The sequence below is a fragment of a genome, unplaced genomic scaffold, assembly GCF_019419815.1.
Source record: "Pyrus x bretschneideri cultivar Hongxiangsu unplaced genomic scaffold, Pyrus_bretschneideri_v1 Contig97, whole genome shotgun sequence".
Taxonomy (NCBI): Eukaryota; Viridiplantae; Streptophyta; class Magnoliopsida; order Rosales; family Rosaceae; genus Pyrus; species Pyrus x bretschneideri.
In genome coordinates, this window is record NW_025999839.1 from 1163700 (window position 1) to 1186494 (window position 22795).

A 22795-nucleotide genomic window follows, 5' to 3' on the forward strand; every position below is an offset into this window, starting at 1 on the left:
CTGCGCCGGCCGAACTCGAAGACCATCGACCTCAAGTCAAGGACCCATTAGAGGAAGTTAACGTAGGCACGGCCGAGGATCCTCGCACATTGTTTATTAGTGCGTTAATCCCACCATCCATGAAGGTCGAACTCCGTAAGCTACTCCACGAATTTAAAGATTGCTTTGCGTGGAGTTATCATGAAATGCCAGGCCTTGACCGAAACCTTGTAGAGCATGAACTACGCATCAAGGAGGGGTGTCGGCCTTTTCGACAGCCTCCTCGCCGGTTTTCGAACGAAGTACAACTCGGCATTAAGGAAGAATTAGTTCGGCTTCTAAAAGCCGGATTTATTAGGATCGCTCGGTATGTCGAATGGTTGGCCAATATCGTCCCCGTGTTAAAGAAAAATGGTGCCCTTCGCATTTGCATCGATTTCCGTAATCTAAATCTGGCTACTCCCAAGGACGAATATACGATGCCGATCTCAGATTTATTAATTGATGCTGCAGCTAATCATGAACTGCTATCTTTTATGGACGGTCATGCGGGTTACAACCAGATTTTCATCGCCGAAGCTGACGTCCACAAGACGGCTTTCCGTTGCCCGGGGGCACTTGGTACTTACGAATGGGTAGTCATGCCTTTCGGCCTCAAGAATGCCGGCGCCACATACCAACGAGCCATGAATATGATCTTTCACGACTTAATCGGTACAATCGTCGAAGTTTATATCGATGATGTGGTCGTAAAATCCAAACGTCGTCAAACACATCTGGACGACCTGAGGCAAGCGTTCCTTCGCATGCGCAAAAACAACCTGAAGATGAACCCGGCCAAGTGTGCTTTCGGTGTTTCGGCCGGTAATTTCCTAGGTTTTTTGGTACACCATCGCGGCATCGAAGTCGATGAAAATAAAGCCCGCGCCATCATTAGAGCCCCACCTCCGACGACTAAGAAACAACTCCAGTCGTTACTCGGGCAGATAAATTTCCTCCGACGTTTCATCGCCAATTCGGCCGGTAAAATGAAAGCATTCTCTACGCTCCTTAAACTGAAGGAGAATGACCGATTTGAATGGCGCGAAGAGCATCAAACTGCGTTTACGCAAATCAAGGTGGCCATTTCCACTCCGCCCGTGCTTGTTCCACCTTGTCGCACCAAACCCCTTAAATTATACATTTCGGCAGCCGACGAATCCATTGGTGGCCTCCTCGCGCAAGATAATAATGTCGGGCGTGAACAAGCTATCTTTTACCTTAGCCGAAACCTGAATTCCGCAGAGATTAATTATGCACCTGTCGAAAAACTTTGCTTAGCGCTGTTTTTTGCCGCCTCCAAGCTTCGACATTACATGCTTCCAACAGTTACGCAGGTCATCGCCCAAACGGACGTAATTCGTTACATGCTGACTCGGCCCATTGTCAAAGGCCGAATCGGGAAATGGACGCTCGCCTTATCCGAGTTCAGCCTTTAGTATGTACCCCAAAAGGCCGTCAAGGGGCAAGCCCTTGCCGACTTCCTGGCACAACACCCATCCCCTTATGGTTTTGAGGGAGGCGACGTCGACATCGGTTTCGTCACCACCCGCGATACCCATTGGACTATGCATTTTGATGATTCCAGTACTTCGACCTCGGCGGGTATCGGTAACGCAATTCAGTCGCCTGACCACTGCCAATGGTATTTTTCTCTCAAGTTAGATTTCAGCTGTACCAATAATCAGGCCGAATATGAAGCCCTCATTATCGGCCTCCATGTTTTACACGATCTGCGGGCCCCCCGCGTTCTCGTCCTCGGTGATTCCGAACTTGTAATTAACCAACTGAAAGGCGTGTTTCGTTGCATGAGTTGTACTTTAGCTCCCTATCATATGGTCGCTACCTACTTGGCCGAGTCGTTCGAGCGGATCACATTTGAACACATCTCACGTATACACAATACTGACGCCGACGAACTCGCCCAGATCGCCTCCGGAGCACAACTCATGGGGGGCAAACTAGGTCGAATTGTGGGAATTGCGACCACGGGTCAACGCTCGTACCCCGCATTGATCAATCAGCAAACTCTCCAACGCGTGCACGTAATACGTACAAGGGTAATGTCGCTCCCATCCTTGCTAGAACGAGGAGATCCCATAGAAGTATGTGTCGTCGAAGTAGAACCAGATGATTGGAGAAAGACGATGTTACGGTACCTCGATAACCCCAATGGGAAACACGACCGAAGAACGAAGGTGCTCGCCACGAATTATGTGTCGTATCAAAATGAATTATATCGCAAGGTCGAGGATGGTTTACTACTATTGTGCCTCGGCCCACACGAGGCTGCCCAAGTAATGGCCGAGGTACATGAAGGAATTTGCGGAGCACACCAATCTGGACAAAAGATGCGCTGGTTGCTCCGACGACACGGTTATTTTTGGCCCAATATATTAAAGGATTGCATCGAATATGCACGGAGATGCGTATCATGCCAAATTCATCGACCCGTGCAGAGAGCCTCGGCCGAATTGCTACACTCGGTTACTAAACCGTGGCCGTTCAGGGGTTGGGCAATGGATGTAATTGGCAAAATCACGCCATCATCGGGGGCAGCGAAACACGCATGGATAATTGTAGCAACCGACTATTTCACTAAGTGGGTTGAGGCAAGGTCATACGCCGAATTAACTGCTAAAGAGGTATGCAACTTCGTAGAGGAGAACATGGTGACCAGATTCGGCGTGCCGGAAACGATCATAACTGATAATGGCACTATATTTACGGCCGATAGGTTTAGGGAATACGCGGCAAGTTTGAATATCCGACTCGAGCAATCTACGCCGTACTACCCACAGGCCAACGGGCAGGCCGAGGCAAGCAATAAAGTGTTGATCGGCATCCTTGAAAAAATGGTAAAAGAGAAACCTTGTTTGTGGCATTTGAAGTTAAATGAAGCGTTATGGGCATACCGAACTTCACCCCGATCGGCCACTGGAACCACGCCTTACGCGTTAACTTATGGATACGATGCTATGTTACCGGTCGAGTTGAGCATAAGTTCGTTGCGAGTAATCGAGCAGAGTGATTTGTGCAGTATTGAATACAGTCAAGCGATGCGACAAGAGTTGGAAGACTTAGAAGAAAGTCGAATCGACGCGGGTAACTTATTGATTGCACAAAAGAAAATCGCTGAACGAGCGTATAACCAGCGTGTGAGACAAAAAACGTTCGGTGAAGGAGAATTGGTTTGGCAAACTGTGTTGCCTATTGGGATTAAAGACCCCAGATTTGGTAAGTGGTCGCCGAATTGGGAAGGGCCATTCATCGTTCACAAAGTCCTCGGCAATGGGGCATATCATCTAAGAAATCGGACGGGTTCAGTTCATAAGTTGCCGATTAATGGAAAGTTTTTAAAGAAGTATTATCCAATTACATGGGAAATGCAAGAGTAAGACCATTGTATTAATAGCAAGACAACCATTGTATTAATAGGAAAACGACCATTGTATTGATAACAAAAAATCATTACAAGAAGAACAAATACAAATACAATGGTGAAATCCTAAGGGGTCGAAGGGAGGAAAGTCTCAAGGGCAGCCTTCAGCTCCAGCCACTTCGCTTCGCTCAAAATTATCTCAGCCTGCCGTGTCTTTTTGTTACACTGCAGTTGCTGGATACGCCGTGCACCGGCAGCGAAGGCCGTCAGCTGACCCTTGTTGGCCTCAAAGTCTTTCTCCAGCTCAGAAGCAGCAGCCAACCTTTGCCGTTGAAGGTCAGAGATTTGATGTTGAAGGTCAGAGATCTGGCGATCAAACTCGGTCAGCTTTGCTTTCTTTGCCTTGAAAGCCTCCATCTCTACTCGGCCAGCCTCATGCGCGACCTTGGCCACCTTCAAATCGTCCTCGGCCTGCAAGGCACGCTCGAAGATAAGAAAGTGTTGCCGAGTCCGCTCCAGGAGGTCGGTTAGGAAAGAGATGCCCTCCGGGCTCAAGTGACCACCGCTGGCGAGGTCATTGAGACACTCTCCAACAGAGTCAAGGCCCTTGCACCGGAGAGCTTGGGAGGCAGTCAGAGACAAGACTTCGTGCAGCTTCACGAAGACTTCGGCGGGCGAGGCTCCCGCCGATTCGACCGGAGCTGCAGAGGAGCCGGCCTCACCGGTCGTGCTCTGAAGAAGAGCGTCAAGCTCCACTTCCCACGATGGCTGCACATAAAAGGAAAACTTTGTGAGGGAAAATAAGACGTCGTGATATAGCGCATAAAGAAAAAAGGGGATTGTTTTAGACCTGCCGCGAGGAGACTTCGGCCATGCCCTCTGGGTCATTGCTCGAACCCAGGGAACTTAATGGCCGAGCCCAGTGCCTTAGACCGCTACGCAATTCACGCGGCCAATGGAGGTTATCTACATTTGATGGCCACGACGGCGGCCAGGAAATATAGACAACGCCCCTCGGCGCATAAAATTGCCGGTGAAATGAATGTTCAGGCACCTGACATTTAATAGTCTTTTAAAAACATGTGTCACGAAAAACTCAAACACAAAAGAAACAATACTTACAAAGGCCGACGAAACTTCCTGTGGAGGAATGGGAGGGTCTACATCCTGCGGGTGGATCGGCGTTTCGGCCGTGGCCTCGAGATCGGCCATAGGCCTCTTGCCACGATCCGCCCCAGGATGCGGTCGAGCGGTCGCCTCGACAACCGGAGGAGGATGGACGGGAGGAGAGTTGACTGGTCGACGGCGGCGTTCCAACGGGACTTCGTCGCTTTCACTCTCGACATCCTGAGCAAAAAGAGAGAAAATTTAGCATTACGACCAGAAATCTAAAGGAACAAGTGGAAGTAGAATTATACCTCCAGAATGACTGTTGCAGTCGAGGGTGCTTCGACAGGCGCAGTCGACTTCCTCATTAAAGGCGCCACGACCGGCTCCGAAGCTGGATCGGCCAGGGAGACGGCTGGAGGTGTCGGGTTTGGAGATGCCGAGGCAGCCGGCATAGGAGGAGAGCCGGCAGGTGCAGGCGTCCCTGTAGTATCACTAGGGACGACGTGAATCTCCCGATCGCCCTTCTTCGCCAATTTCTTGACGCGTTTGGAAGGACGATGGGCATCAACCTCCGGCTCGGCCTTTCGGTGGGGGCGTTTGGCAGGGACCGTCCGCTCGGTGGCGATGGTCCTCTTCTTGGGCGCCAGCTTCTTCGCCCTTGCCACCACAGCAACCACTTCAACCTTCTTCGACACTCGACCCCCTGAAGAGCAAAGTAATTAATAAAGGATAAGTTTCTCCAAGTAGAAAAAAAAAAAAAAAAAAAAAAAAAAAAAAAAAAAAACGGAGCGACAATATACCTTGGGACGACTCCTTAGGTTGGGTCGAGGGCCCTGGTCTCGGCCTGTCGCCAAAGACTTTGTTCACCACGTCTTCGGTCGAGGCGCCGAAGAAGTCGCAGGTGTACTCGTCCCACCAGTCTCCAAAAGTGTCGGTGCCCAGGGATTCCGGAACGGTTGGCCGAAGACGGAACGTCTTGCACCGTGCCTGAAACTCTTGCTCCGTCGTTCGGCACTCCCTCTCGGAAGAACCAGAAAGATGTCCCCGGCTCAAGAGGGAACGAGAGACGAGCAGGGGTACAGGGCAACCTTGGAGGTAGCCAAGCTGCCGGGCGACGAAGTGGGGATGGTAGACCTCCCAACTGGCTCGGCGGGCATCGCAACCAAGGGGAAGGTCGCGAGTCAGGACAAACGACCCCCAGGACTGACGGAGTCCCGCATCCTCGGCCTCGGCCCAAGCTGCCGTCGGGAGACTGATGGAAGCAAGGTACTCTTGGCGCCGGCAAACCAGGAACTCATCGTCCGAAAGGACGTCGAGACCAAAGAAATGCTTAAGAACCTCGTCCGCCCGGTGCGGAGGAGCTGGTCGAGAGGCCAGTTGGGGGCCGAGGGCGGCCGAGCGTTGGAAAGCAGGGACCTCAGGCCGAAGAGTGGAGAAATAGACCTGCAGCCAGAGTTGAAACACCCAGAGGGGTCCATTCTGGTGCGGATCGATTTTGTTGAGAGTCGCCTCGGCCAGGCAACGGAAGAGGTTGGCAAGAATAGCCAGGCTGAGCGCCAGGGAGTGACCACTAGCCAAGGCCTGGGCCACTGGCATATTCTCGACCAAGCACTTGTTCGACCTGGTACAACAAATAAATTTGTTGTACCAGTAGAAAAGGAAGGCTTCATGTTCTCCCTTCCTGAGACTTTCCTCGCCCCGGCCGGCGAAATGGAGGATGAGAGTGTTTTAGTTGAAAAAGTTCTTATGGAGCTTCTGAACTTCTTCTTTGGAAGGCTCCCGATCGCCTCGGCCGAGTGTTTCGACGGCCCGCTCGTCGAAAAGCGCCTTCAAGTCCAGAAGGGAGGGGCATCCAGAGAGAGCGGCGTCGATCGGGAGGCCGGATGGAGAAGTCCCAAGGATAGCCGTGATGTCAAGGACCGTGGGGCCAAGGGGGCCGAATGGAAGAACCATAGTGTTGGTGGCCGAACACCATAGAGTCAAGGCCGCCATAAGCAGCTCCTTGTCCATGGTAATCTCCATGGTTGAGAGCAGAATGGCATCGTAGATACCAAGGGCTTTCCACTCCTCGCCGAAGAAGGATCTCATTCGATCCACCCAGGCGGCCCAGGCTGTGGTGGTCGAGGGCTAAGCTCCTTGAGGCCGAGCCAAGCCCCATTTCGCCCAATTAAACCCTTGAAGCAGGGGTGTTAGGCACTGTTCCTTGAGAAGGGTGGTGATGCACGGCGGCACTGCATCTCTAAAGAGGGGGCCCAGGATCTGATGAGTAGTGGCCATGTCTTCTTCAAATCGCAGCGTCTTGACGGCGCTCCGATCGATGAAATCCTTGCACTTGTTGATCTCATCAGAGAGCTTCGAAATGAAGGAGGCCATTTGTGGAGAAGAGAGATGTTTCTGGAAAAAGAAGGTATTGCAGAAGGAATAACTGGAAGGTTTGATTTGAACGAACAAGGATGAGGAACTTGAGATTTTAGAATTTCTGAAAGCGTAAAAGGCGAATGGCAGAAATGTGGGTATTTATAGGCCTTTCAGGATGAATATCAAGCGTCTGGGATTCGAAAAGCACTGGGTCAAATTGGGGGGAAATTTAACTGGGAAAGGCTTAATCATTTCGGATATTTTGGGAACCTGCGAAGAGGGGATCGAGGAGTCGAAAATCCAGGACGCACGATTGCGTGCGACGCCAGTTTTAAGGCATTAATGAGGATAAGACGTTCCAGTTAGTGCACGGCTTCGAGGCCCACGATTGAAAGTTTTAAGAGCGGCGGAGAATTGACACGTGGCCACGCTTTGGGGGCAACGAGGAAAGTGCAATCATGGCTCATAAATGCGCACGAATAACGGTCATTAAGGAAGTAAAGTCCGAAAAAGCAATAAACATTTTCGCTTCTTCAAGGTCGAGCCCCGACCAAGAGTTAACGGTCGGCGACCTCAGAAGCGAGGGGGCAATGTTTAGGCCCAAAATATTATTGCTAGGCCGAGCAGCAGGATGTGCTCGGCCCAAGGTGGTGACAAATAATATGGGCCGAATAATAAGGCCCGGGCCAGCTGGCAGGGTCGGCCAAATCCTATCATAAGTAGTCCAGATAAATAGAAAGGTCGAGGAAGTCCTGGTGCAACTAGGATTCTCGACCAGCAAGGAATGAAGTCCCGAAAAGAAGGAAAATTCAGAATCCTAGTAGGAGTAGGTTTGTTCGAGGAATAGGCGAAATGGGACAAGGACTCCCAATCCAAATCGGAGTCGGTTTCAAGGAATGGGGCACTATAAATACAAGAAATCATGCAAACAGAAGGGACCTTCAAATCAGCATACAATTGCCCTGCGCAAAACCTCTCAAACACCTTGAGAATTTTTCCTTTTCTTTTTCCTGCCGACACACCTTCAGTTTGGATAAACAGCACTGTGGAAGCACCCGGCGAGCACCTTCAGTTTGGATAAACAGCACTGCGTCGAGGTCGACCGATTATCTATCCAAGTCTCGGTCGAGAAAGGTTTTCGAACCTTTGTTGGCAGAGGTCACCTTGCTAGCCTTCTCGGCATAGTTAGGTGTTACGAATTACATTGCTCGGCGTACTGGTCGCCGAGTGGTTTTATGATTGGATACTCACAAGTGAGTTTCAGGGTTCGGCATTCCGACGGCCGAACTACGTTTACCATCAAGACATACATCACGTTCGAGTACCTGTGCCCATACAGTTTGGTCTCGATTCGACGTGCTTATACTCTCACGAATATAATCACAGTGACCGAATCGGGCTCGGACGATCTGTGAACTCCGCAGAATTAGCAGCCTTGTCTTCAGGCTGTAGAACCCAGAGACCGAGGGCGTTCCTGTGAACACGAAAGATTCCTTGAAACAAGAAACCAGAATAACGTGTACAAAATAATATTTTTTGTGTTTATGATTTTGGGGTTACGATCTCTCTCAAATTTGGTCCTCTGATTCTATCTCCGTAAGATGTAGATTTGTTGATCCAAGGGCCGTCGAGGCTTGATCTTGGATGAACAGTTGTAAGTTTCTTCAAGGGCCTTCGGGGCTTGATCTTGAATGTTGATGGATGAGCGGATCTTCAAGGGCTTTTGGGCTTGATCTTGAAGAACGGTTGGTTTTCTTCAAGGGTCGTCGAGGCTTGATCTTGAATGAACAATTGGTTTTCTTCAAGGGCTTTTGGGCTTGATCTTGAAGAATAGATGTGTGGATTTGTTTGTTGATCCAAGGACCGTCGGGGCTTGATCTTGGATGAACAGTTGTTGAACGGATCTTCAAGGGGCGTTGGGCTTGATCTTGAAGAATGGGTGTATGGGTTTGTTGAGGTTGTTGATCCAAAGGGCCGTTGGGGCTTGATCTTAGGATGAACGGATGATGAATGATGAACACTTTCTTCAAGGGGCCGTCGGGGCTTGATCTTGAGTTGGTGGGAGTTCTTCAAGGGCCGTTGGGGTTTGATCTTGAAGGAGGATTTGACGAAGAACGAAGAGTGCTTTCTTGATCCTTCGGAATTCTTGGGAATTTGGATGCTTGAGAGCTTTGGAGTTTCAAAGCTTCAAGGATTTGGGGAATTCTCTTCCAATTTGGGAGTAGAGAAATGTATTTGTGAATTTCTTGATTTTTTGGATGTGTGGGGAGTATTCTCTTCCATTTTGGGAGTAGAGAAATGTATTTGTGAATTCCTTGATGCTTGATACCTTGATGGAGAAGCCTATTTATAGGCTTTGAGAATGAATCACCACCACAAAATATTTTTTTCCTTTCCAAGCACCATTGCCTAATTTTCCCACTTAATGCAATATTGAAATTGAAGTGGTGTAACTTATGGCCTAATTTCCCACTTAATACCATTTTAAACTTGAAGTGGTCTAACTTATGGCCTAATTTCCCACTTAACACCATTTTAAACTTGAAATGTGTATGCTTTGTCATTGCCCAAAATGAGAAGAACTTGCTTTGATCCGTAATGGATTGAAGTGTGCTTGCCTTGTCATTGCCCAACATGAGAAGAAAAACTTGTTTTGATCCTCAATGGATTGAAATGTACTTGCCTTGTCATTGCCCAAAATGAGAAGAAAAACTTGTTTAGTCCTTCAAGGGTATTTCTTCCTATTTTGTTGAGTCACACGCCATGTGTACAATTTGTACAACACGTGGCGTATGCCATGTATGCCTTGACACGTCAAAACTTTAATGCATTGGTGAGCATTTGTTTTACTGAAATTTCGATGTCTACAGTTCCTTCCTCGGTCGCAATCGCAAGATAGAGAAGTCAACAACGCACCCAAAGCGACATCAACAAATTTTACTCCTCGGCCGAGCTCGGCCGACGAGTTGGCACGCCCCGCATTCGACCGAAGGACGTAGTTAGCTTATTAGTTACTCGGCCTGCGCACCACGTAGGTTTTGTAATTTTTAGGGTCAACAGTAATATATGACTCTTTGTTTCCTAACTATTGGAAATCCAGGTTTTAAAGAGTTCCACGCATCATGAGTCCAAATGTTCATCAAGAACCACCAAACATATCTTTTCTTTTTGGATGATCCGAAGCTGCTTTGATATTTGATCCTTCTTCATTTTCGAATTTTTTTCAATTTGACCTTTGGTGGCATGAGTAAGCTTGATCAAAATATCTTCCAAAACCTCTTTTCCTTGACATTGTTGTGACACACACACCCAAGCAAAATAATCGAAGTGACGTTTAACACCTTCATTGTGGTCATAAACTTGTTTTGCAAGAGTGGTCTTTCTTGAACCGCCCATCCTCCAAATAGATACAACTTGGGGGCATTCTTCTTCTTTGACCAACTGCGTTACTAGTATCTTTATGTCCTTCTCAAACCTCACAACATCACGTTCAATAACATGAGGATAAGTTTTCCTTTGTACCTTTTGCCTCTCAAAAGAAGTGGCACCTCCATATTGTGTGCCCGTTATTGTTGGATGTTATAACCTTGCAATTTCGACCTCAATTCAGAAAGATTGGCCGAACAAGCTTCACTCTTCCTCCCTTTTTGAGAGCCATTTTCAAGGCAAAAGATTAACGACATCCTCCAAATCATGAGCAGCCTTTCTTATAATTTGAACGCAAAAGCGTACTACTTCACTGTCTCCTTGTGTTGCATCTACATCTTTTAGGAAACCCTGCATCAAAAGTAGCTTGATTTGTGCATCCTCAATTTGATCGCGGACTCCACTCAAGAACTTCACTTCCTCAATGAGACCGATTTTGAGCCCTTCGATTACCATTGAAACTACCACCTCAGCCATATTTATGGTTTCCGCCAAAGAAAAAAAAAGTAAACCAGCTTTCTTTTTCGTCTTATGTTGCTCTTATTGTTTAAAGTGGTTAACTGCAAAAGTCTCTTCTGTTTTTCTCCTCCTTCACTTGCTCTTTATTCATTTGTTTAAAGAATCAGTTGGCTTCAGAAGAGTGCATATGCATAAAGGAATAATTTACATTTTTATTAGGGCAAGGCTCCTTTCTCCACCCTCCACTCCAACGTAAGGAACCAACTGATTACCGAATCCCGAGTCGACCATTTTTGGAAAGGAAATCCGAAGACGATCCGGAACAGAAATTTCAGTATTTCCGTATTTCGGAATTTTCGAAATATTTTCGGTATTTCATGAAAGATCGGGACTGGATTTTAGAAATATTTCAGATTCATTGGAATTTGTCTAATCAGAATCGAATTATCTAATCAAATTTCTCTGGCATCAGTTTCCAATCCATTTTGCACCCCTAATCGCAACACCATGAAAGCGATTGTATTTGTCCTCATAACAAACAAAGGGAAAGGACAAACAATCATCAGTTCAGAATTTTCTGTCTTAGAGAGTCGGACATTGGTGATACCATTTGAAACAATCCAAGGTTGAAATTAATTCTAATTATAATTAAAAATATATATATATATATATATATAACAATATATAATTTCGGTTTGTTGGGAGATTCCCGAACCATTGAATAAGCAATCCTAAATCTCGTACCGGTTGGTTCGGGATTACATCTAAAAATTTCTGGAATCCCGGTTTGAGATTGGGATTTTCTCGGTGTGATTCAGAATTTTCTGAAATTTTTCCCAGCCCTATTTGGCTTTTTAATTTCCAGACTCAAAATTGAAAGCCTTTGACCTTATCCCATTATACTCGGACGAGCTTTGGATACCCAGTGCTACTTTGAATGCTAAGTAAAATATAATCGCTCCAATTACTACCAGTTAACTTTCAATTATGAACTCCCTAATTTTGTTTCGAAATTTATTGCTGTAACAAAGATCTAGGGATAGTAAAATGGTGCGGTAAGAATCCTTGACCAGCTCAAATGATGGGAGTGAAATAAATGATTAGTGTGTCAATACTCGACGGATTTGATTTCGTCAGGCATGTTTAAGTAATCAATGTTGGAGAAATGAATTAGGATTAAAACAGATAACTGATTTGATTTACTCATCCTGATGCACCGATCGTTGGTGTGATCACCATGAAATGATCTCCGGAATTCTTTGTGAGAGGTTCCTCTGCCGTGAAATTCCGAAGGGAAGAGAGATCCGAACAGGACTTGCAGGCTGAATTGGTCGGTTCATAACAATCGGGATTAAAGTCCTTGCTACTTCCTAGTGGCAGGTGACTAGCAATTCACCCTTCCAATATGTTCTTAAATTGTGCCAGCATTTTACCCAAGCACGCAAAAAAAAACATTTCAGTAAAACCGAAGCCAAATGCAATTCCATACCAGAAAAAAATTGAAACCAAAAGGCATTGATCCAATACTCCTGTGTATGAACAGCAGATATTTCCAGGCATAAAAGACTCCGCAGAGTTAACGATCTCTGGTACGTATTTGAGGCCTAATTGCGGTATGAACCGCATCCAATCGTCCTCACAAATCCCATTTGGCCTCCACAGGTCTAACGTACAAGAATTCCAGTCAATTCAAATTACAAAAGCAACTAGCACAATCATATAAAACACTAGCCAGCACCCACGTGCAATGTTTAACCAAAACAACAGATGATAGTCATCCTAAAATATGTCAACAAGAGGTACTAAGAAATTTACCCGTTAGAAGCCAGGGGCCGATGTCATTCACAGAGTGATGACAGAAATCTTCACGAGTAAGAAAAATAAACAGAAAGGACTTACTGTACAGGTAGCTCTACAAGAATAGATTCCTTTCCATCCAACAGATCCACAAATGTCGGTCATTTATCAAGACTTCTGAAACTGACATGTTCAGTCCGTCCTAAAACGTCAAGCTGTAGCAGGCACTGATTAAAAGTAAACTATCATAGCAAGAACCTTGTATCAGCTTTGAATGGGCTTCTATTCATCCTCTATCTCCACAATCTGTGCCCGTCTCTCAGCAGCTTTCTTCCTCACAAAAAAACCCCATCTCATTGCTGCCTTAATTTTCAGCCACCCCACAACAGCTTTTCCAGGACGGGTGCGATCTTCCTCATAGTTGGGCATTGGTGATGGCACATATGAGGGGAATGCAAACCCATCATCGGGCACATCAATTGAGCCATGGCCTCCTCCCATACTGAAGATTCTGAGCAAGTGCTGCATATCCTCATTTTCGAGCATCTCATGACTTCTAATACGAATCTCTTCCTCTGAAATAAAATCTCGGTTGGCTGTCCAGTCATCTATAGGATTAAGAGTGGATGTCTGAGCAGAATTGATAGTCTGAAATCCTGATGTGGATGATTGTGGAGGACCAAGAGCCAAACCAACAGTATTGGGGTCATTTCTTGTGCTTTGTGCCAGATGAGAATTGCTGATCAATTGGTCATCCAGTGCAAATCCGGTGCCATCAAACTGGGTATGAGAATTGGAATTTACAAGTGGCTGGGTCAAGTATCTTGTTGATAGACCATCATTATAACCTGACGAGGACCAAAAAAAAAGGCCAAAACAGAATCATAATTAGGACCCTGTCTAGCTCTGTGTGTGTGTGTGTGTGTTTAGAATTAAATTATAGCATGGTTTGAATCTCACTCCACCGAAGGCGTGGGTGTCAATCTTAGCATCTATTACATATTGACAGTTTGAATAACAAGGGAAGGAAATTAAGTGCAAGGCAATTCCATAAAAACTCAACAAGGGTATAGATATATGGTGCAGGTGTGCGACCAAAAGTTCACTTACATTCCAATGGCATTTTTTATTACGCGCTTAGGCTCGGTTTTGTAACGTAAATTATACATATTATAATTAAATATAAATTATAAATCCACTGATATGGGTCATAGATATACAAGTTTTACGTAGTTATATAGACTGGCACTTCTAAAACTATACGGCGTAAATACCATCTAAAAAGTTAATAAGTTTTAAAAGTAGCAGTAGATCCTAATTCCTAAGTCATATTTGGGAAATAATAAAGGTCATCCTATTAATCATAAATTGTTTCTCAAGCCATAGTTTTCATTGCAAAAGACCAAGGTGAAGATTAAATTTTGGTTTAGTATTCATCCTAATATCCTTAACATGGCCACCAGGAGTCGCTACAGATTGAATTTTGGTTTAATGATCCTGGAATTTTAGACCAAGGTGAACTACTTAAGATGCTGATGAGTAGTCAGGCAAGTGTTGAAGAATTTTCTGCTCATTTTTGGAGGATTCGACATCCCATAGCTTCATGATATTCCAGGTTCGGTTCTGTAAATCTAGCCAGCGTGGCATTATTTATAAATCCTACACTTTCATATTTCACCTGAAGTTATATTCCACACATGCAAGGGACAATTAACACTTTCACTGTTTTAGTTCATCTTTATTAATTAGTTATTCTTTTTCTGACTCTAAATAATTACTTCCACAAATAAATTTCAGGAGGACAACCTTGAGTGGATGGGATTTACTCCCTCTCCCACCGGAAAAAAATAAAAAAATAAAAATAAAAACAAAGGTTCAAAGCTCATGCAGACAGCAATGTTTACCTCCGATTGGTAGCGGTTCCAATGGAGGCTGCTCTGAGTGAACTGAATTTGGCAGGCGATGTAATTGCAGTTGATCTGAAGCTTCAGAGTAACTGATTGGGCCCATTTGAATTTCAGTTTGGGGTGCAGCCAACCTCTTAATCTGCTTAAAATTTAGAAGTGACTTGCCATCATACTGAATAACTTGCTCCCAGTTGTCATATGCTTTCTTCACCAGCCCATCTACATAGACCTGCACGAACATATGCATTATAGAAATTTTTGTATTTGACCTTTCCATTGTCAATTATTTACCATAGAAGATTAAAAATGAATGTAGTATCTAGAACTCTAGGACTTTCAACTGCCCAAGACTTTAGAAAGAACACCATTGTTCGGTCAGCAACACAAAGTACATAACTAGTTCAAAAACATTGGAGTTACAGGGACCTATTCATAACTTCCATACTTTTACTAGTCAAATATAAATCCTTTAGGACAAGGAAATGTGATTTGAAATATGTAAATCCAAAAATACAAAGAGATTGACCACCTAGTAATAGCATAGCGAGAACATATTTCCATGATAAAATATGGTTCACATTCACCTTCTGGCTGTCAGAAAGATCATCAGCAGAGTGAAACTGCTCCCCGGTGATGAGGCCACTCAGCTGATAGATGTTGTTAAAAACAACACCAACATTTCTTGTATCTTCAGGATAATAAACATAAAGCTTCCCACTCAAGCCACATGTCTTTGCATGTTCTAAAAGAGCATCCCACATCTTATTTGACATTCCGCTTCCAAGGATCTATAAACAAGAGCAAAACATAAACATCTACAAGGTACCAAAGTATTTGTGTTTTTGCGTGTTTTTACAATTCAAACCAAGTCCTGCACTTACATTCCGTAATTTTTGAGAATCTCGGACCACAAGCTGAAGAAACTCTTCAACTGTGCATATTCCTGCTTTGTTTAACCTCTTATGGAATGCCCCATCCTTACCAATCTTCTCCAATCTCCATACTTCATCATTTAATGCTGGTGGGTAGTGTTTCTTGTACACTGGCAAGATCAAAGGAAAAAGCAAATCACCAACAGCGCACTAGCACAGTTAGGACCAAAAAATAAAAAGTCTGGAGCATGAACCTACATTCCCCTCTGTGATCTTTAACAGTAAAAGCTTCTGTTTTAGCTTCACGTATGCGCATGCCCTCACAAAACCCCAAAGCTACTTTCAATCCAAGTCTGAACTTCCTGCTTCGTATCCAACTTGAGTTGTCTGTGAAGGTCAGATCCCCTAGAGTTCCTACCCCTTCTTTGAGGGTCACTTGCAGGTCCCCAGTCAATAGAGGTCTCTTTCCTTCACGCTCTTTCACCACATGGCTATCAAATTCTTCTTGAGTCCAGCCTTCATCATCTTCGTTGTTGAAATCACCTTCCAGCACAACAATATCTAGTTTTACAGATGATTCAGCCCCAGAAGTCACAACTCGGCCAGTGTTTGCATCAACTAAAACAACATGAATTGCAGCACCCTGTTCGCCTTCAACTTTCCCTCCTGTGAATATCGGAAGAGCCAAATTGGACTTAAACTCTAGTTGCAAGTTTTGCCCATTTGGACCTTCAATTCGTTTTGGAGAAGACCTGAAATGTCAAATGTCAGAAACTATTTTACCACTACGTGTTGAATATTGGTCATAGTTTGAACATTTTTATTTTGCTAATATGGTTCATGATGGTTATAATTCTAATATCAGGGAACATCCAAACAAAAGTTCTTACACCAGAAAACACCTGCCATTTCTGTTCTCTTTTTTTTTTTTTTTTCCAATAAATACTTTCTGGAATTATATATGATTACAAATCTAGAAACAGTTATAAAACAAAAACAATCTCGTTCTCTGAACATCATACTTTTGAAATATGAGAAATCTCTAGTAAATCTAAAAGCTTTCAGCCTCTGTGTGTATGATATAGAAGCATACAAATTCCTTAACACAACAAATATCTTATCCAGAAAAATTTCCCAAACCTAAAATATGAACACAAATATGTAGCAAGTGAAGACCTCTACAAAATTCAAATTATTCTATAAACTAATTTTAAGATTTATACACATGATCATCTTTGGTCATTGGTCAAGCTCTGTAACCAAAACTCGACAGAAGAAGATCACACTTCAGAGGGCCCATAAACACCCTTGTCAGCTCATGTAAGTATTTGAGTGTTTAAGAATACATCTTATTGGTCTACCAAAGGAAGGCATTAGATTGTCATTCAAATCTCCACACATGATTCTTACAAATAAGAACCAATCAATTAAGTAGACAACTGAACTACTCCAGAAAAATGGATAAATGCTTTAACAATTAGGTATAACCAATCCTGTAAACATATGCTAAGTATTCAACTATTTTTCTTCTTAGTGACTAGAAAAGTTCTGTTTATGACTGCTTTTTTCTTTTCTAGATGTGTTGCTCTACTTAAATATGGTGGTGTTGGCATCAGATGGACTACAGGTCTTCCCATTATTTCGGACTGTTTAAAAGATTTGGTTTGTAAATGGAAGAGAAAGAACGAGAGAGAGAGAGAGAGAGAGTGAGAGAGAGAGACTAGGCATACACCCACAACATAAACAATAAAGAAAAATTATTCCGTTCATTAAACAAATATCATAAATAATTTTTTTTCACCTTCCATTAACTCTCGTAGGGCCTAACTTAGCCAAAGCACGCTCCACTTCTTCGCTTACCTGTTACAGTAAATTGGAAAAAAAAAATGAGAATAAGGGTTACAGAGCAAGAATCATCCCAACCTATAGAAGTTCAAATAGTTCAGTCATAAGAAAGCATCTGTCCTTCATACATATAGCACAAGAATCATCCCAACCTATAGAAGTTCAAATATTCCAAATTTTCTTTGTTTTATACATGGTACCAACATCAGACAAAGACAAATTGGAAGTACATTAATGAACATAAAGTTTAGTATTTAATTTGAATTAGGTGCAGTTATTGAACTAATGGTTTTTGAATGAAACGACTTTAATGACATACGACGTCGGCCTAAAAATAATTCTAGCTCATAAGATTAATCACTACTCCAGATGCCAAGAACACTTAACCCAGCACTAAAATAATTTAGCTTCTGCCACTTTATATCAATATAAACAAAACTAATATAACCTGAAAATTCTTGCTCACATTTAAATCTAAAGTAATAAAATTTGGGTGGTATCAGAGGGGTTACCCACAGAAAGAGAATTAAGGGATGAACTTCAGCACAAATAATCAGTAGTATCCACATAAACAAATAACCATATCCAGGTTATCGTGATCTTCAACAAACAAGAACCTAGATGTTTATCCAACTCAGTTAATGGATAAAATAGTCCAGGCATAAAAACATGAGAGCATAAAAAGGTATCGACTATTCAACAAGCATCAAAATATAATAAAGTCTTCATTGAGGATGTTAATCGCTGTTTCAAGCTCACCTGTGTGGAACAAGGGTACAGTTTAAACTCTCTTTTAATTTGTTCAACTTTATTAGCCCAACTATATACATTAGATAATTCTATTAGAAAGGTGGGATAAACATGTCACATATAAAAGGTACTAAAACAACTTACAACTCTGCGAAGAATAGGTTCCAATGACGAGCACAGCTTCTGCAGACTGTCCACCTTGAGAGCTTCTATAATTACACTGCAAAAATATACTCAATGAAATATTAAACACAAATAGAAAACATATTGAAGCTTTGGACACAAAAGTTCATTTATGTGGTGAGTCAATGCATATAGAAAATCAAAGGTTTTTATTCTCCAATCACAAAAGGTAACAAAGTACTCAAAGACAAGCAAGCACCAGTATTTTTCTCAATGCAAATATCTTTTATGAAATCATAAAGGAACCACAACAATAACAACTCATTTGGTTTTTCTGGACAACAAGGCATCATACCAAATACACAAAATTCACAACCAAATAAGAACAACATGGTTGGTGGTGGTTCTGGCTATGGTAATTAAATAAGCTGAACTCATAAGCAAATGCTACAGTTTATCTGTTTTAAAGACGGTGAGGTAAACTTAGCATTTAGTCAAAAACCACTTCTAATCACCAACTAGTGTTTGGATGTGCTTTTAAAATGACTGAAACCGCTTTTGATGAAAGTGTTTTTGGAACCAATCCACAGTAAAAAAATGCAAGTGAAATGTGAAAAGCACTTGAAGTGCTTCCTGCATGAAGTACATTATTGGTGCTTCTTTCCAATTGTACTTCAAGTGCTTTGGAAACCAATAACACTTTGATCAAAAGTGCTTCAGCCATTTTAAAAACACTTACAAACGAGTCAACTACTCAAAGAAACAATTGCTCCACTCCTAGAGTGAGCATCAGTACAACTTGATTGTCCAAGTATAGCCATATCACCTCTCAAACTAAAGGGCTTTTTTACAAATCTCAATTACGCGACTAATTATTCAAATTAGCAAACAAAAAAACATAATCAACCAAACTAATTCACATAAACAATTGAAATCAAACAAGAAGAAGTCCATTACCTAGCGAGAGCCGGTCGCTTTCGCTCGGGTTGTTCCTCCTCTCCCCCTTCCATTTGCCTCTTCTCTCTCATAGAGCTGGTCCTCTCCATAAGCCTAGTCTGCCTCATTTTATCGCCAAACCCTAGATTTCCAGATCTGCAGCCCAACAAAAAATACACAAAATTCACAACAAATAATTACAAAATCACAAATCTATAACAGCTAGAAACACATAGTAATCCACAAAAATCGCAAAATCCGAATTCAAATCTACAAAATTCACCAAATTCAAACCCTAATACACTGTTTTCCAGCTGAAATTTGAAGTGGTAAGAGAGCTACACTCCGTCTGGAAAGGCTGTAGAATTTCTATCGGGAATCCCAAAATTTTCCCGAGAAAACGCGCTAGAAAGTGAGACAGTATGTTTCTGTTTGGAAGGAGAAAGCGAGAAAATCAGGAATCTAGAATAATGGCAGTAGGCAGTCTCTATTAAGTCTACTCTGGCGACTCTTCGGCACAATAGTGTCAGTTATCCAGTGTCCCTGGGACCACGGTAACTCGCATTTCGAGTGGTGTAGGGACGATATGTATGGAGGTATAAACACGTGGTTAGTCCCTATTGGTTACTAGAAAAGTGTTGACGTTGGATTGCACATTTTTGTCCGAAGGCAATACAGTTTTGAATCTAGACCGTACATTGGAGGACGAAAACGGATAATAAAAATAACATAAATTACCAACCGTAAAGGATATCCATTAAAATGGCGTCGCTTGACGTAGTTTGGCTTACGTCCTTTCTGTCTCCTTGTCTTGTTATAGGGTTTTTTTTTTTTTTTTTTTTTTTTTTTTTTTTAAATAAAAAGGAAAATTAACAAGAAGAGTTTAAAGGGTGCGCTTATTGCACTGTACTATCTCGGACTAAATTAACCTCAATGACTAAGTTGGACTGATTTAGATTAGACTAAACTGGACTAACTTAGTGAAGCGTTTGGTGTAGTGTCGGACTAACAAGCAGGATAATTAACAAGCTCTAATATTAACTCTAATATTATATTATTTAATCCATAATTATTAATATTTTATTTTTATCCTATTTTTTTATCCCTCCATTCCTCCCTTACCGTCCCATTATTCCCTCTTTTTCTCCATTTTCTGCTCCAATCTTTTCCTCCCAGATTAAACCTCTCGATTCTAGCCTCTCTCACCTCCTTCCCTCTCGATTTCAATCTGTATCTCTCTCTCTCCTCCCCTTCTCTCTCTAGCTTTGCGCTAGTCGAATGGAACCCTCACAGCTCCATTTTTTTCGAAGAGCTGCGGGTTTCCCGACGAGTTTTCCAACTAAACCTCAACGGATTAGATGAGGTTTGCACCACTAACAAACTTTTCCCCATCTCTGGTCCCAAATCTGAGATTTGCATGCTCGAATTTGTCATGGATTTGATAAAACCCAAATCGGCCAAGACTTCCAGGCCATTTTTCGGCCACCTCCGACCACCTTTTGACCTCGATTCAGATAGAATCGTAATCCCCTTACTCTCATCTTCAATTTGGAGGGGTCTCACTGAGACCAGCTAGTCCTTGATTTAGTGTAGGCAAGTGAGACTTAGTCTCATTAAACCTAGTCCCTGTCTAAAACAAACATGGGACTAGACTAACCCTTAGTCCATTCTAGTCCAGTACACTTTAGTGAGGGCAAACAAACACCTCCTTTGAGCTTTAATGAAAAGGGCAAAATAAAGGGTAAAGTGAATAGTGCCAAGATTGACTTTTTAGTGTAAAAATGTGGTTTTTCGTTAAAATAAACAGTAGTGGGAGTGTAACATCCCACATCGCCCAGGGAAGTGATCCTTAAATGTATATTCCCATCTCTACCTAGCACGAGGCTTTTTGGGAGCTCACTGGCTTCGGATTCCGTAGGAACTCCGAAGTTAAGCGAGAAGGAGGCTAGAGCAATCCCATGATGGGTGACCCACTGGGAAGTTGCTCGTGAGTTCCCAAAAACAAAACCGTGAGGGAATGGTAAGCCCAAAGCGGATAATATCGTGCTACGGTGGTGGAGCGAGCCCGAGAAGTGATCCGCCCCGGGCCGGGATGTGACAAATTGGTATCAGAGCCAATCCCTGGCCGGAAATGTGCCGACGAGGACGTCGGGCCCCTAAGGGGGGTGGATTGTAACATCCCACATCGCCCAGGGGAGTGATCCTTAAATGTATATTCTCATCTCTACCTAGCATAAGGCCTTTTGGGAGCTCACTGGCTTCGGGTTCCGTAGGAACGCCGAAGTTAAGCGAGAAGGGGGCTAGAGCAATCCCATGATGGGTGACCCACTGGGAAGTTGCTCGTGAGTTCCCAAAAACAAAACCGTGAGGGAATGGTAAGCCCAAAGCGGACAATATCATGCTACGGTGGTGGAGCGAGCCTGGGAAGTGATCCGCCCCAGGCCGGGATGTGACAAATTGGTATCAGAGCCAATCCCTGGCCGGAAATGTGCAGACGAGGACGTCGGGCCCCTAAGGGGGGTGGATTGTAACATCACACATCGCCCAGGGGAGTGATCCTTAAATGTATATTCTCATCTCTACCTAGCACGAGGCTTTTTGGGAACTCACGAGCAACTTCCCAGTGGGTCACCTATCATGGGATTGCTCTAGCCCCCTTCTCGCTTAACTTCGGAGTTCCTACGGAACCCGAAGCCAGTGAGCTCCCAAAAGGCCTCGTGCTAGGTAGAGATGGGAATATACATTTAAGGATCACTCCCCTGAGCGATGTGGGATGTTACAATCCACCCCCTTAGGGGCCTGACGTCCTCGTCGGCACATTTCCGGCCAAGGATTGGCTCTGATACCAATTTGTCACATCCCACATTGCCCAGGGGAGTGATCCTTAAATGTATATTCCCATCTCTACCTAGCACGAGGCATTTTGGGAGCTCACTGGCTTCGGGTTCCGTAGAAACTCCGAAGTTAAGCGAGAAGGGGGTTAGAGCAATCCCATGATGGGTGACCCACTGGGAAGTTGCTCGTGAGTTCCCAAAAACAAAACCGTGAGGGAATGGTAAGCCCAAAGCAGACAATATCGTGCTACGGTGGTGGAGCGGGCCCGGAAAGTGATCCGCCCCGGGCCGGGATGTGACAGGGAGTTTTTTGTTAAAGTTCTTTTTTATTTAAGAGCATTTTGATGTAGGCGCTTTAATTTTTTATTTTGTTAATTAAATATTTGTGTTTTTTTTAAGAATTTGATTAAATAATTTTTTTTATAATTTTATTAGAGGTATATTTGGTTACTTATAATATAAGTATACTTATTTTTTAAGTACATTTGAATTTTTAATACATTTTTCTGTACATTTAGATTTTAAACGTATCCAAAGTTGGTACGTTTAATTTCAAATGTACTTTAAATTTTATAGTTTTCTTATGTAAGTATTAATGAATTATTTTAATGAAAGAAGAGACTAATTCAATATAATAACAAAAATAAAAATTCACTTTTATTTAGTGATATGAGAAATTATTTAAATAAATATTTTAATAAAGCCACGAATTTAACATTCCTAGATTGTAGAAAATTAGTTCTTTTTTTTTTTTTTTTTTTTTTTTTTTTTTTTTTTTTTTTGAGAAAAGTAGGGTATTCATTGATAGGAAATAGAATACGTACATCATGAAGGATAGGGTGCATTCGGTGGTCTCGATAAAAACCTTGTCGGAGATTTCAATTTGGTTGAAGAGAAAAAGAGCGCCCCCCACCAATATAATACTAAATAGTACTATCCTCGAATAAAAGATCAAGTACTACATCCGAAGGTTCCTTG

General features: G+C 43.1%; 1 protein-coding gene and 1 pseudogene across 2 annotated transcripts; both read right to left on the bottom strand.

Moving 5' to 3' along the window:
* Positions 1-11326, bottom strand: part of LOC125473800 — a 58845-nt pseudogene extending 47519 nt beyond the window's left edge.
* A 942-nt stretch (positions 11327-12268) lies between these two features.
* On the bottom strand, positions 12269-19453 carry LOC125473788 (calmodulin-binding protein 60 B-like). 2 transcript variants are annotated; one of them, XM_048577082.1, is made up of 9 exons: positions 19290-19453; positions 19005-19142; positions 18069-18144; positions 17131-17189; positions 15588-16081; positions 15339-15499; positions 15042-15245; positions 14455-14686; positions 12269-13398 (listed from the first exon to the last, which is right to left on the bottom strand). In XM_048577082.1, the coding sequence occupies exons 2-9, from the start codon at positions 19109-19111 to the stop codon at positions 12833-12835; spliced, it is 1899 nt and encodes a 632-aa protein (XP_048433039.1). In that variant the 5' UTR covers positions 19112-19142; positions 19290-19453; the 3' UTR covers positions 12269-12832. The 2 variants fall into 2 exon arrangements, with proteins under 2 accessions (XP_048433039.1, XP_048433038.1); XM_048577081.1 differs by having other exon boundaries at positions 19005-19139; positions 19286-19453.
* Positions 19454-22795: the final 3342 nt, after the last annotated feature.

Excerpts from the sequence above, each read along its gene's own strand:
- LOC125473788 (XM_048577082.1), bottom strand. The coding sequence starts at position 19,111 with ATGAGGCAGACTAGGCTTATGGAGAGGACCAGCTCTATGAGAGAGAAG. Across the intron at positions 16,082-17,130 it reads CCTACGAGAGTTAATGGAAG|GTCTTCTCCAAAACGAATTG; the intron begins GTGAAAAAAAAT and ends TTGACATTTCAG. Across the intron at positions 15,500-15,587 it reads TAAAGATCACAGAGGGGAAT|TGTACAAGAAACACTACCCA; the intron begins GTAGGTTCATGC and ends TGATCTTGCCAG.